This window comes from Otolemur garnettii, unplaced genomic scaffold, assembly GCF_000181295.1.
Source record: "Otolemur garnettii isolate 467f Iridium unplaced genomic scaffold, OtoGar3 scaffold00302, whole genome shotgun sequence".
NCBI classification, from domain to species: domain Eukaryota; kingdom Metazoa; phylum Chordata; class Mammalia; order Primates; family Galagidae; genus Otolemur; species Otolemur garnettii.
The window spans coordinates 429,665-443,426 of record NW_003852697.1 but is presented as its reverse complement, the minus strand read 5'-3'; the positions used below and the strand labels follow the sequence as shown (position 1 = coordinate 443,426).

The 13,762-nt window shown below is 53.2% G+C and overlaps 1 protein-coding gene and 1 pseudogene across 6 annotated transcripts in view; both read right to left on the bottom strand.

Annotated features, from left to right (window-relative positions):
• Positions 1–2,203: 2,203 nt before the first annotated feature.
• Positions 2,204–13,762, bottom strand: part of PNPLA6 (patatin like phospholipase domain containing 6) — a 27,443-nt gene continuing 15,884 nt past the window's right edge. For 4 of the 6 annotated variants that reach the window (XM_023508974.1, XM_023508975.1, XM_003803412.3 and 1 more), the window contains 19 exons: positions 13,043–13,248; positions 12,639–12,770; positions 12,432–12,555; positions 11,993–12,106; positions 11,454–11,529; positions 9,029–9,172; positions 8,759–8,822; positions 8,291–8,459; positions 7,941–8,123; positions 7,643–7,761; positions 7,164–7,320; positions 6,700–6,816; positions 6,545–6,614; positions 5,979–6,095; positions 4,029–4,330; positions 3,118–3,234; positions 2,859–2,955; positions 2,648–2,757; positions 2,204–2,508 (listed from right to left, as the gene is read on the bottom strand). In XM_023508974.1, the coding sequence (XP_023364742.1) occupies positions 2,434–2,508; positions 2,648–2,757; positions 2,859–2,955; positions 3,118–3,234; positions 4,029–4,330; positions 5,979–6,095; positions 6,545–6,614; positions 6,700–6,816; positions 7,164–7,320; positions 7,643–7,761; positions 7,941–8,123; positions 8,291–8,459; positions 8,759–8,822; positions 9,029–9,172; positions 11,454–11,529; positions 11,993–12,106; positions 12,432–12,555; positions 12,639–12,770; positions 13,043–13,248 (2,493 nt within the window). In that variant the 3' untranslated portion in view covers positions 2,204–2,433. The remainder of the gene's footprint in view (positions 2,509–2,647; positions 2,758–2,858; positions 2,956–3,117; positions 3,235–4,028; positions 4,331–5,978; positions 6,096–6,544; positions 6,615–6,699; positions 6,817–7,163; positions 7,321–7,642; positions 7,762–7,940; positions 8,124–8,290; positions 8,460–8,758; positions 8,823–9,028; positions 9,173–11,453; positions 11,530–11,992; positions 12,107–12,431; positions 12,556–12,638; positions 12,771–13,042; positions 13,249–13,762) is intronic. The other 2 variants (XM_012813794.2, XM_003803410.3) reach the window with 1 other exon arrangement.
• Positions 10,611–10,734, bottom strand: LOC111722654 (annotated as a pseudogene).

Sequence of the window (13,762 nt, the reverse complement as noted above, 5' to 3'; positions counted from 1 at the left end):
CTGACAGTAGTGAAGTGCCTTAAAGATGAGAAGGGGGGGGAACAGTGGGGGCAGGAACTACTTTAGACAGTAGCTTTGGACAGTCTGAAGAGGTGACATTTGAGGACAGACTTATTCAGCTACATGGAGTATAAGGTGCAAGGGCTCCAAACCAGGAATCAGTGGAGAATTTGGAGAACAGAATGATGGTGCAACTGGAGCTCCGTGAGAGGGTGGAATGGAAGCAAGTTAGGATGGAGGTGGCAAATCCTGGGCTGAACTTTCAGCTTAATGTGCTCCTGCCAACCCCTCCCCCAAATCCAGAGATCTGGAGGGGACAGGGATACTGGGGGTTTGCAGGGAGCAGAAAGGGAACCCCGGACAGTGCCTGCACTGTCTATGGTGCTGACAGCCCTGGAGGACAGAATGTGACAGTGCAGCTGTTGTGGAAGTGTGGCAGTCCCTTCATTCAACAGAAAATTACCATATGGCCTACTAACCCCACTCCTGGGCATGTACCTAAAGAAATTGAAAGCGGGGACCCTAAAAGATACTTGTATGTCACTGTTAATAGCAGCATGAATCACAATAGCCCAAATGTAGAAGGAGGCAACCCAAGTGCCCATTGACAGTTGAATGGATCACAATTTCTTCCACACAATGGAATAGTATTCAGCTGTAAAAAGAAAATGATTCTGGCTCAGAGCCTGTGGCTCAGGTGGCTAAGGTGCTAGCCACATACACCTAAGGTGGCGGGTTGGAATCCAGCCCGAGTCCGCCAAACAACAATGACAGCTGCAATCAAAAAATGGCCAGGTGTTGTGGCGGGTGCCTGTAGTCCCAACTACTTGGGAGGCTGAGGCAGGAGACTTGCTTGAGCCCAGGAGTTGGAGGTTGCTGTGAGCTATGATGCCACAGCACTCTACCCAGGGGGACAGCTTGAGGCTCTGTCTCAAAAACAAAAAAAAAAGAAAATGATTTTGACACAGGCTACAAGGGGCCTGGATCTTGAGGGCATCATGCTCACTGAAATAAGCCAGTCCAAAAGGACAAATTCTGTGTGATCCCTCTCATATAAGGTCCCTAGAGTGTCCAGATTCAAAGTAGAATGGTGGGTGCTAGGGCCTGGAGAGGTGAGGGGGAGTTAGTGTTTCCTGGGGACAGAATTTCAGTCTGGGTGAGAGTCTTGGAGATGAAGGGTGGTGATGGTTGCCAGCACTGTGAGTGTGCTTAATGACACTAATATGTACACTTAAAAATGGTTAAAATGGGGCAGCACCTGTGGCTCAAAGGAGTAAGGCACTGGCCCCATATGCCAGAGGTAGTGGGTTCAAACCCAGCCCCGGCCAAAAAAAAAAAAAAAAAAAAAGCAACCTACAAAAAACAAACAGAAAAAAATCTAAAATAAGATACTTTAAAAAAATGGTTAAAATGGTAAACTTTGTTATGTTTATTTTATAATTAAAACATATACACATCACTAAAAAAAAAGCCTTCGAAGGCTCCCCACTGCCCTCAAGACACTCCTTGGCTATGGCTTGCACTCTGGGCACAGCATGCAGTGGGGGGCACTGAGTGGGAGCCTCGAGGGCCTGGGCCCAGCTTAGAGCTTCATAAAAGAGACACATACAATCATTCCCCACTTCACAGGTGAAGTGACTGAGGTTCAGAGAGGTTAAGTAACCTGCCCATGGCCACCTGTAAGTGGCTAGGTGGGAATTTCACCCCAGGCAGCCTGGACACACATTCTAAGCTCTGAACCAATAGCAAGAACAGTGAGTGGGGACAGTGGGGCCTGGCCCACTCTGCATGACCTCAGCTGAGTACACAGTAGGGGCAAATGCCTGGGAGAAAGTTCTTGAGCCTCATGAATAACTGTGTGTGTATCTTTGGAGAGGGTCTGTCCCTTAGGAATCAGAATCAGTGGCACACGCAGTAGGAACACACATCAAATGTGGAACATGGAGCACCTATGCACAGTAGGGCTACCTCGGGGTAGAGGCTGTAGGACAGTGCAGGATTCCACAATGGAGCCCCAGAACCACCTATAGGTCCCTGGGGGTAGCACATGGTATTTGGAGTCCTTGTGGCCTGGACCCAGCACTGAGTGTGAATTCCAGGATAGCATTCCCTGTGGGTGAAGACAAACTCAAGGCCGTTTCAGACCCCAGTCCTGAGCACAGGAGGTGGGTCTCTCAACCCAAATATGATACAAGGCCACTTCTAAGAGGTGACAGTTTATTGGGGAGGTGACTGGTCAAGAGTCATCAGTGCAGTGCTGCTCCCCCACCCTCCAGGGCAGGTCAGTGCAGTGTGGTCCCTGGGCTCAGAAGTCCAAGGAGGACCCAAGGGGCTGCAGGCATAGCAGCAGGAGGAGGTGTAGCAAGCTGCCCCACAGGGCCCAACCCCAGCCCAGTCCAGGGGTGGGGGGCAGAGGAAACCCTGGTGAGGCCCTTAGGTGTCTGAGATTGAGCTGGGCAGATCCTGGGGCACACAGCGCCGCTGCCGGAGAATCGCCTTCTCCTCCTCCTGCAGGAATAGACCACACACGTGTCACCCCACACGGGACATCTCACTGCACACATGTCAGCCAGCACCCATCCCACAAGGTCTCAGGCACAGCCCCTCCTACTGCACTCATGGACCTCAAGGGCCCAACCACCCTCACCATCTCAGAGGCAGTGCTAGGGCTTGCACCCTCAGGGGAGCCCCCTTCATCTCTGGAGCAGTCTGGTCCTGCATCCTCCTCGTACTCTGTCAGACAATCTGATTCCTCCCCTGGAATTGGGGGAGGAGGGCACAGGTGAAGAGATCCAGGCTGGTCTGACAACATCTAACTGTGCCCCACCCTCCTAGGGGTGTCCCCTTGGCCTTCTCACCATCAGCACAACCATCGGAGACATAGCTTGTGGGAGGCTCGATCCGGGACACAATCTCTGCCAAGTCGGTGAAGCCAGAAGTTGGGAAAGCAAGTACCTATGAAGAAGCATTGGTGAGGCTCTCAGAGGGCCTGCAGGGCACTGGAGTGTCTGGGGAGCTCAGTGAACCCAGGAATATGTGGGGTCAGCTGAGGTTAGGGGGAAGACTCTGAGGGGCCTCAAAGTCTGGATCCCTGATGTGGGTGTGTCACAGGCTTACGTCTGCACGGCGGCTCTCATTAAGGTCCGCAGACCGCCGGTCTGTGAGCATTTTCTCGATGACATCGCCCCGGCTCCAACCTCCAAACACAGCCTTCCCATACTGGTAGCCCACATCCTGTAGGAAGCAAAGGGGCTATGCCTGCAATCCCTCTCTTCTTATCCCCGTGCTGTCTGCCCCTTCTCTCATCCCTCACAAACCTGGCACTCTAGGGGGAACTGGCATTTTAGACTAAATCTATTTTAGACAGCCACACACATACGGCACATTTGCCTCCACTGACTGTCTGTGCCCCTGCCAGACATTTCTGATCAATTTTTACATTCTTCCCCACTCAGCCCCATACAGGGTGTTGAGTACTAAACAGCATAAAGTGTAGTGCCAGATTATTTAGAGTTCTGTTAATATGTAGTACATCTATATTATTGACCAGTCCCAGGTTCATAGCAAACATCACTAATCCATCATCACACACTCCCTTAGTGAATCCAGAAAGAACATCAGACCTTGTTTACTCAGACTCAGGGCTTCTAGGCAGCAGCTACTGATCAATTTCAGTTGTCATGGGCTAAGACACATGTTTTCAGGGTCAGTGGCACAAGATACACACACTGCTACTCTCCCAGACCTGTGGCAGACATGACTAATTGATCACTGCTCTCATTCCCACCAATGCAGAAATGGCATTAAAAATCAACACGCAGTGCTTCACATATTACAGAAACTCAGCGTACAGATAGTATAGGTGCAGGCACATTCCCTTGCCACACCCATTGCAGATATCACTAATTGATCACAGATCTGTTTCCCACCAATTCCAGGTGAAGCCCTAGAATCCTGCCCCTTACACTGCTCTAGGCTTTAAGTTATGAAGATTTGTGGGGCACACCATGTCGCCTCTACCCGCTCACATAGATCTGGTCGAACTTCCCGAAGTCCATGGTCTTGAAACAGTCAATAGGTGGGCGCAGGTACTCGCAGTAGGAGCTGGATTTGACAACCTCCAGCTGCCGCACACAGGACACATAGGCCAAACGGGACTGGATCTCTGCCATGTCTGGAACCTTCACCTTGTCGGCCCAGGGGTTTAGCCGCTTCCATAGCAGCCACCAGCCAGACAAGCTGTCCCCGTAGGTGCTAAGGTCTGTTTCATCCTGGCTCCCCACATCGATGGCAAGGACTGTTTTGGCACCCATGCTGCGGGCAATGTCCGCTGTGGGGCAAGGCGGGAGGGTCAGTGGGCTGATCCCTCAACAGGGCCGAGGGCTGAGGATGTTCAACTGAGTCCCACAAATACCACTATGCACGTGACCATGGGAAAAGAAACCCATACATGCAAACAAAATCAAGGGGGTGGGGTCAGGTGTTGGGAGTTTTGAGGTCTGGGAAACCAGGAACTGAGAGACAGAGTAACTGGGGGGAAAAGATTAGGATGCTGGATATGAGAGATGTGGAAGGAGAAAGAGACAGAGTAGAGACAGTGAGAGAAAGAGACACCAGGGTCAGAGACATGAAAAGAGAAAATCCAGATATATAAAGAGACCTTGTGGCTGAGATGAGGGAAAGAGAGCAAAGAGCCGAGATGGGAGGAAATTAAGGAAGCAGGACAGAGAGGGTAAGCAAGGGAGGATGGTATGTCTGGGAGGGTCCTTTTGCAAGACAGTGTTCTGTAGCCAGGCCCAGTCCAAGAAGACATCCAGATCTCCATCAGCCTTTGCATCTGTACCCTCAGAGCCTGTTTGTGTCTTTGGATCCCTGTCCTCACATCCACATGTATGTGTGTGCCTGCTTGAGTCTCTCTGTCCAAGGCCCTGGGAGGTTGTGTGTCTGTGAGCACATGTATCTCTGGGTAGTCTGAGTCTCTGCAGACATGCCTGGGCTCATATGTGTTTGTTACAGATTGCTTGTACCTAGGCCCATGTCTGTACACGCTTCCTTGTGAGTCTGAGTATGCCTGTGGGCTTGCACAAACCAGCTCACATGTGTGTGGTCATGTCATACATTTATCTATACAAAGAACCTGTGGCAATGGAAGGAATTAGGAACTGTCCACCAAGGGTCTGAAAGAAAATTTTGGTGTTATGGGCCACTTGGTCTTGATCCTAGTGACTCAACTCTGTTGCTGTAGCACACAAGCAGCCAGATGGTATGTCAATGATCATGTGTGGCTACATTGTGATAGAACTTTATCTATAAAATCAAGTAGAAGGATGGATTTGGCCTGTAGGCCATGGTTTGCCGGCTCCTATCTATGGGACCATGAGTGTGTGTGCAGCTATTGTACATGTCTGTGTGAGCATGCATGCTCCTGGGGCGTGAAGTTTTAAGTTGCATACTGACCTACCTCTCACATGTGCACAAGAAGGCAGAAGGCGCACCTTAATTTGGTCACATAGGCGCCCCATCCTATCAGCATGTACATAAGCTTGCATGTTTGAGATGTGTTGGATAGGTGTGGATAGAATGGCAAGTGCAGACAAATGCCCTGTTTTGTCAATACATTTGTCTGTGCACATGTGTCTGAGTATGTGCTCGTACACACATGCCCCACCCAGCACACGAGCACCTGAGAGAATGCATTTGCACGAGTACCTGGTGTGCACACATGAAACCCTCCCATTTGACTTACATGTTCTTCAGTGCATCCATGTGTGGCTGTGCACTGGCCCCTCTCGTGTGTATCCACTTATATCTAACAGCACACAAGCAGGTGGATATACCTTTCAACCGCACAGACTGCATGTGAGCATGTCTGTGTGTGCATATACACCCCTGCATAGGTGGCCTGAGTCTGTGTGTGCCTGTCTGGGCATGTGTCTGTGGGTGTTAGTCTCCACAGGTATGTGTATGCAGCCACTTGCCTGGCAGGTTGTTGATGTAGCCACCGTCCATGAGAAGGTGCCCATCCTTTGGGTCGCACAGTGGGGGCAGGTAGCCTGAGAGCGTCATGCTGGCACGCACATACCGCCACAGGGAGCCTGCCCGGTGGGACACACAGACACAGACATGCACAGACACATTCAGACACGCTTGGAGGCCTGGCCAGCCCAAAGGGCTTGCTGACCTGGCACGTTGTTAACGTAGCACCCATCCACCAGCAAGTGCCCGTCCTTGGGGTTGCAGAGCGGGGGCAGATAGGGGCAGTAGGAGGCACTGGCCCAGACATAACGCCACACACAGCCTATAGGGATGGCATGAGGGGGTGAGGCACCCAACACAACTCCTAGCTCCCTACCCCTGAGCACAGACATACCTGGGGCCACTGGGGCATTAGTGGGAGACGGTTAGTGGAAGGCGATCGGGCCAGGGTGGATGGTCACTTGTGTTATCAACGTTCCAGAAGCTCAGCTGCCCTTCCCAAAGCTTCCCCCTACAAGTCCCCACATGGCCTTGGCGGTTAGTTACAGGGCTGGGTGGGGACACCCACCATCTTTGTGGACACGCATGGCTGAAGCCGTGATGTCTGTAGTCACATTGAAATATGGTAGCCACAGGTCCTAAGGGGACAAGAACCAAGGTGGGGAAAGAGTATGGACTGTGGGCACAGGTGGGACAAGGGTGGGGTCAGGGAGGTGGTCGCACCTCAATCTGCTTATCCTGGAAGACACGGTGGATGCTGCGGTTGAAGGCTGAGCCAGTAAACATGGAGGTGACAGGATATGTGAGATCCAACACAGGCTCCATCACCGAAGTCATACTCTAGGGACAGGGGGTCAGGTCGAGGCAAACAGAAGTCACTCGGGGTCAAAGAGGGATCACCAAAGTGGGGCAAGCAAGGAGCATTTCAGGATGATGTGGTCACCCAGGGCCACTACCAAGAGGGTTACTAAAGGACCTAGTTGCTCTAAGTGGTAGGATTAGGGTCACTAGCCAGGAAGTCCCACAAGAATCACCCAAGGTCCCCAGGGCATATATAGAAAGGTCTGGGCAGGCAGTTCACAGATTACATTAGAAAGGATCACTATGAGCCCAGTGGCCCGGGGAATCAGGTGATAGTGAAGTCATCGTGCTTCTGGGGTTCTGCGACCCCTTCCCCCAATACACACCTTAGCCCACTCCCGGGCCCGCTGCTTGGTGCGGCTGGCGCTGCGCTCTTCCGCATACAGGGCCCCGATGAAGGAGCCGATGGATGTGCCGCCCACCAGGTCCACGGGGACCCCTGCCTCCTCTAATGCCTTTACTACCCCGATATGAGAGCAGCCCCTGCAGGAAAAAGGGGACCCAGTGTATGGCTAGGAATCTACTGGGAACCACTCTCAGGAGCTCCTTTTCTTCTACCTCCTCACACAGCCAAGGAACAAGAGGTCAGCCGCAGTCATGGGATCTTTCTAGGGAGCGAGCTCTGCCCCTCGGGCATCCAGGTCCCAACGTACCGGAGGCCCTTCTCCACCAAGCCCCGCCCCTGACAGAACTGGTAGTGCTCTCTCTGGTGTCTTTGCCCTAGAATAAGCTCCACCCTTCGGACACTCAGGCCCAGTCTCACAGAACACACCCAGCCACAGCCCAGTACTGGACCCGCCCTTACCTGGCTCCGCCCCCGCCCAGCACCAGAGCTATAGTGTTTCCCGTGAGCACCCGCGCCAAGCGGGAAAAGTCGCTGTGCCGATCCGCACGCCTGGAGAAAACCTTCTCGTAGAGCTCGTGCTGGCATGGAGGGAAAGAGGGCAGAACCCAAGAGGATGCAGGTGGGGCCTAGTGGGCTCCCCCATCCCCCGCAGGTTTTCCAGGCCTCGCCCCCTTCCCTATTCCACACCCCCAGTAGCCCACAGCCCTAGAAGTGGGGGCCGGACCTCCTCCAACCCCCTCCAAGCCCCGTCCCTCACCAGCTTGGCAGGGCTGCGGCGAGAGAAGAGGCGGCGAGGGCAGCGCAGGTGCAGGTGGCCTGAGCACCAGCTGCGCATGTTCAGCCACTCCACAGTACGAGTAGGACCTGGACCCTCCTCACGGTGCAGCAGGACTAGCTGCTTGAGTGCGCGCACGGCCGTGTTTTCCAGCATCTGTTCCAGCTGTGAAAGATGCGAAGCAGAGGTCACTCGCCCCCCTATCACTACCTGGCCAAGCTTAGGTCTCTGGTCGTCTGCCCCCACGGTGAGGGTGCATGTGGCCTGGTGTTGGCACCGCAGGGCAAGAAACAGAATCCTGGGGGTGCTGTCACTCCGGAGGGCTTCCGTACCTGGCCAAGAGTGGGCTCCTGGTCACCCAGGCCCACAATAAGGATGCAGTCAGCCTGGCGTAGGCAGCGCACAGTCCAGGGTGTCAGCGATGCGTCCGTTTGGTAGAGCACTATGCGGTGAGCGTCCTCCTGCTGGGCCAGCCACCCTGACAGCCGGAACTCTTGAATGCTGGGGTAAGATGAGGAAAATATCATCCTAGGGCGGTCTGACGCCATGCGCCCCCAGAGACCACACAGCTCCATTGCTGGAAGGAGCTTAAACACCCAGCCTCCCCAACCCCCTCCTCCCTGCAAGCCAGTGCTCTAGGGGTGCAGATTCATGTCCCCTCCTTTGACCTAAGGGTGGGACACATGTTCCTTGGTTTGAAACCTAGCACTTGAACATAAATCTAAAAATCTCTAGGTCTCCAAGCCCACCCCCTACGCTCCTTGCTCCACTCCAGGAGCCACACACATACACACACACACCTATCCAGCGCGGAGGCCCCCAGGCGCGCTCGGATGATGTCACTGTTGAGGAGGAGTGTGGGACCTAGGGGTGGATGAGGAACCGAGGTTGAGAACACTGGCAGCAGGGTTGGGGGCCCTCCTAGAAGAGAATACCCTTCACTCCACCCCTGTGGCCCTGGTCTACCCCTTCCTACTGACCACCCAGGCACATCCGTTCACTGACCCATGCCCTGACCAACCCCAGTGACCAATGTCCAGCCCTCACCCATGCCCCTTCCCTCCACTGACCGATGGCTTGCAAAGCATGTTGCAGCTCCAATGTGAAGGCCACCATGGGCACCTCAGCACACACAGGCAGGACTGCCACTGTTGCCAGGTTGCTGGCGGGGTTGGTGAGTTCTGAGTGTGGTGGGACACCAAGCCCCGAGCCTGCTGAGACCCCAAGATATGAGATTTACTGAGCAGCTCTGTGATTGGAGAGGTGAACACTCTCCTCCAAAATCCCTAACCCTCTTTCCCTAGACTACAGACCTTGGCTACCCCCAGACTTGATGATGGCATACTGAAGGCCACAACTCTAGTCCTAGACATACAGCCCCACCTATTATCCCCTTTCTTGTTAAAATTTGGTTGTCCTGGCTGGTCATGGTGGCTCATGCCTGTAATCTTAGCATTCTGAGAGTCTGAGGCAGGAAGATTGCTTGTACTCAGGAGTTCAAGACCAGCCTGAGCAAGAGCAAGACCCTGTCTCCACTAAGAACAGAAAAATTAGCCAGGTATCATGGTGAGCACCTGTAGTCCCAGTTACTCAAGAGGCTAAGGCAGGAGGATCACTTGAGCCTAGGAGTTTGAGGTTGCTGTGAGCTAGGCTGATGCTATGACACTTTAGCCTGCGGCAACAGATTGAGAAATTGTCTCAAAAAAAAAAAAAATTCGGTCGCCCAACCTCCACTTTGGGCCCCAATCTCCTCAGTGGGATCTATCACACAATTCCACAACCACTCAAATGCACTGTGTTTCCACAGACCAGTTGACTGGTGCACGCGTCCCATTGTGACCTTGGTTCCTTTGTCCAAGAAAGGGGTCTGACCTAAGTGTATATGAACATACTTTTGATTCATTTGTTGCTTCTTAGCCCCTCTACTAATAGCCTAGACCAGGAGTCCTCAAACTATGGCCTGCGGGCCACATGCAGCCCACCGAGGACATTTATCTGGCCTGCTGGGTGTTTTTGCCGCCACTGCCTGTCCTGCTTAGCAGCTGACTCGTCTTGGGGCCTGCAGTCTGGGCCTCCAACAGTCTGAGGGACAGTGAACTGGCCCCCTGTTTAAAAAGTTTGAAGGCCTACATTTTGGCAGACCCTTGAACCCAACTCCACTTCTCCTGTATCAGTTCACTCCTGGCCTAGACCAAACTGTTACCTCCCATCTGTTGCCTGGACTTCCTGTTGCTCCTAGTTAGCCCAAACCCGTCTCTTAAGCTCAAATGTCTTTCCATGGATCCCAGCGCCTATATGGCTTGTCCCTACTTCCATCTCTCCCCCTCAATCATTTTCCTTTTTCCAGAGCTTCAAAACCATCCAACCCTGTGTGCAGTGCCTTTGTACTCCTCTTCCATGTCTGGACTAATCTCATTTGTTAAGTTTTAGCTCAGAAACTTTCTGTCTTCAGAAAAGCCTTTCTTGGGTGGTGCCTGTGGCTCAAAAGGGTAGGGCGCTGGCCCCTTATGCTGGAGGTGGTGGGTTCAAACCCAGCCCTGGCCAAAAAAACCAGAAAAACCTTTCTCCCTCTGCTAGTCGTGCTCCATGGATAATCCTCTTTATTTTCTTCATAGTACTTATCAACTTTTGACATTATACCTTTTTTTTTAGTCTCCATAGAGATTAATACTGACTATATTTCAAATCATCATGGCAGAGTATTGGGAAAATATTCAGTTAGCAATAATCATGCCTCAGATAAACCTCATTGGCTACGATACAGCTGCACAGAGAACCTGACATTGTGCTCTTTCTTCATATTTTTTAAATGTCTTCCTTGCCACCACCCAGCCCCCATCCCAGGGACTCAGGTGTCAGGGCCAACAGGACAGAAGTCCTGAGACAAAAGAGGAGGTTATCAGGCTGGCCCAGAATCCGGTCACCACAATGTAGAACCCTAGGCCCACATTTCAGCAGACCCTTGAACCGGACTCCACTTCTCCTTCTGCATCGGTTCACAGAAACCGCACACTGGGCCTGCCCAGTAACTTTAGAAGCTACTTCTGAACGTGCCCAGAGCCTTGAACATACTCCACGGATTCCATGTCCCATCACATTTTGATCTAGGATTCTCTTTCTCAAAATGTTCAGGAAGCGGACTCCCCTAGCAAGCCCTAACACCTGGGCCAACCGCACCACTTAAGGTTCTGTACCCCAGCAGGGCTGATTTACTTCCCATTCCCTTAACAAGCACACATAGGACTAGGACTCTTGTTTCCCAGTATGTACTGAAACCTGAACACCATCCTCCAGCATGCACCAGACCTCAATCCCCACTTCCGGGTTCAACCCTGCCCAGTTTGACTTATACATCGAACTGCATTTCCCAGCATGCCCTTGGGCACAGGGCCTTTGGACCGCCCAGCAAGTTCTGGGCTCTGGACTACAGTTCTACCTCCCAGCATGCTCTGAGCGCTGGACTACAGTCCCCAGCACACCCCGGCCAACTCTCACCTGGGAAGGGTCCTTGCAGCTGCTGCAAATTCCCTAAAATTTTTTGGCTCAGCAGGTGGATGAGGCGAGTCACAACCTAGGAAAGTTGGAGCCGGCAATCCAGTGAGAGTGACGGAGCGACTATGCGCGTCTCACCTTTCCCTCCCCTACTGGGGGTTCTGGGTCCTCCTTACTTGGGCCCCACCCCAAGAGCCCTACCCTCGGGGCAGCGCCTGTGGCTCAGTTAGTAGGGCGCTGGCCCCATATACCGAGGGTGGCGGATTCAAATCCAGTCCCAGCCAAACTGCAACAAAAAACAGCCGGGTGTTATGGCAGGTGCCTGTAGTCCCAGCTACTTGGGAGGCTGAGGTAGGAGAATCGCCTAAGCCCAGGAGTTGGAGGTGGCTGTGAGCTGTGACGTCACAGTACTCTACCGAGGACAACAAAGTAAGACTCTGTCTCTAAAAAAATAAAAAGAACCCCTCCCTCACTTAAGGCCCCTCCTTATTTGGCCACGCCCCTCTTCCATTCCCTTTCACCCTGTCTACATCAAGCCTCACCTGCGGGTACCGACGTTTGATGTGGCCCAAGGTGCCTTCAGGGAGTTTGGCCAGCTCTGTGTCACGCACTGCGTGCACCGTGGTTGCTCGCGGCTGCCGGGTCAGCGCCTCCACCTGTGGGGCAACATGCACGACTGGGTTGATTAGGTTGCTTGGGCCAGGAGGGCCTGGAGGGGGAAAGACAGTGGGTGCAGAGAGGGGGCTTTATTGTCCAATGTAGGGGGTCCCCCAGATGAAGGTAGAGGGAACCAAGCCTCACTCGCTATTTATTAGGACTCCGGAGATAGGAGCAGGGATCCCCTTCTGATGAAAAGAGGTCAGGGGTGGAGTGGGATCAACACTCCAAGAGGTTGCCTCCCCCACTTCGGCTCTTTCCCTTAGAAAGGAGCTGGGGGGAAGTGAACTGGCTGAGGTCAGAGGTCAGCAGGTGGGTGCTTACCACACCGATGAGGTCCCCGCGACCATACTCGCCCACCAGCTCCTTCTTGCCAGTGCCGCGCTGGATAACACTGCGCAGCCGCCCATTGAGCACGATATAGGTGCAGTCAGAGCGGTCACCCTGCCTAGAGTAGGGGTAGGAGGTCAGGCAAGGCTAGGGGCTTGTCTTGGAAGGGCCTGAGCTATGAAGTGGGAGTGGGGGCTGTACCTGTAAAGCGCACGGCCCGCCTCCACCGCTGTCCAGTCGATGGCGAAGTCCATCTGGCGCACGAAGGGCGACATCCTGGCAGCCACTGTGTGCGCTGCACTCAGCACCACACTGGGCTGTGCGCGCATGATTCTGTGAATGAAAAGGTAGGGTGCATGGGCTGGTGGGGACACCCTGGAACAACCCACAGGAGTACAGATAGTGGGTGATGACTCGGGTGTGAAACAGGAAGGGCTCGAAATTGCCCTTTGAAGGAGTGGGAATACATCTAGGGGTTCTCTTCTGCTCCTCTAGGGATGGAATCAAGGGACGGAGTCCTGGCTTTTTCCCATGGCCAAGTGGAGCTGTGTTGGGGGTTATCTGAATACCACCTCTATCTTAACTTTAGGCCCAGTCGAACTTACTCATAGAAATCTGACTTGGAGATCCGCAGGAAGGTGCAATCTCTTTGGGCACGCAGGGTGAAGATGAGGGGTTCACCAGTGAGCACAGCCAGCTGCCCCACCAACTCCCCAGGCTGTGCTACAAACAGGCACACATCCTCCGCCTTGTCAATCATGCGCTGGTAGACGTGCAGACAGCCCCAGAGCACGAAGTGAAGGCTCACGTCCTGTGGGGGCAGAGGCTACAATCAACCCAGAGCCAGCAACAGTACCCCACCTCTCCAAATCAGGCTAATATATCCTGCAGGAATGTTTAAAGGATTGGTTAAGAAAAACAAAGTTGGCTCGGCGCCTGTGGCTTAAGTGGCTAAGGCGCCAGCCACATACACCTAAGGTGGCAGGTTCGATTCCAGCCCGGGCCCGCCAAACAACGACAGCTGCAACCAAAAAATAGCTGGGCGTCTGTGGTCCCAGCTACTTGGGAGGCTGAGGCAGGAGACTCACTTGAGCCTAGGAGTTGGAGGTTGCTGTGAGCTGTGATGCCACAGCACTCTACCCAGGGAGACAGCTTGAGGCTCTGTCTTAAAAAAAAAAAAAAAGAAAAACAAAGTTGTCCAGTGGCAGTGGTCTGTAATCCTAGCACTGTGGGAGGCCAAGTCAGGAGGATCCCTTGGGTTTAGGAGTTTCAGACTAACCTGAGCAAGAGTGAGACCCGTCTCTACTAAAAAAAAAAAAAAAAAA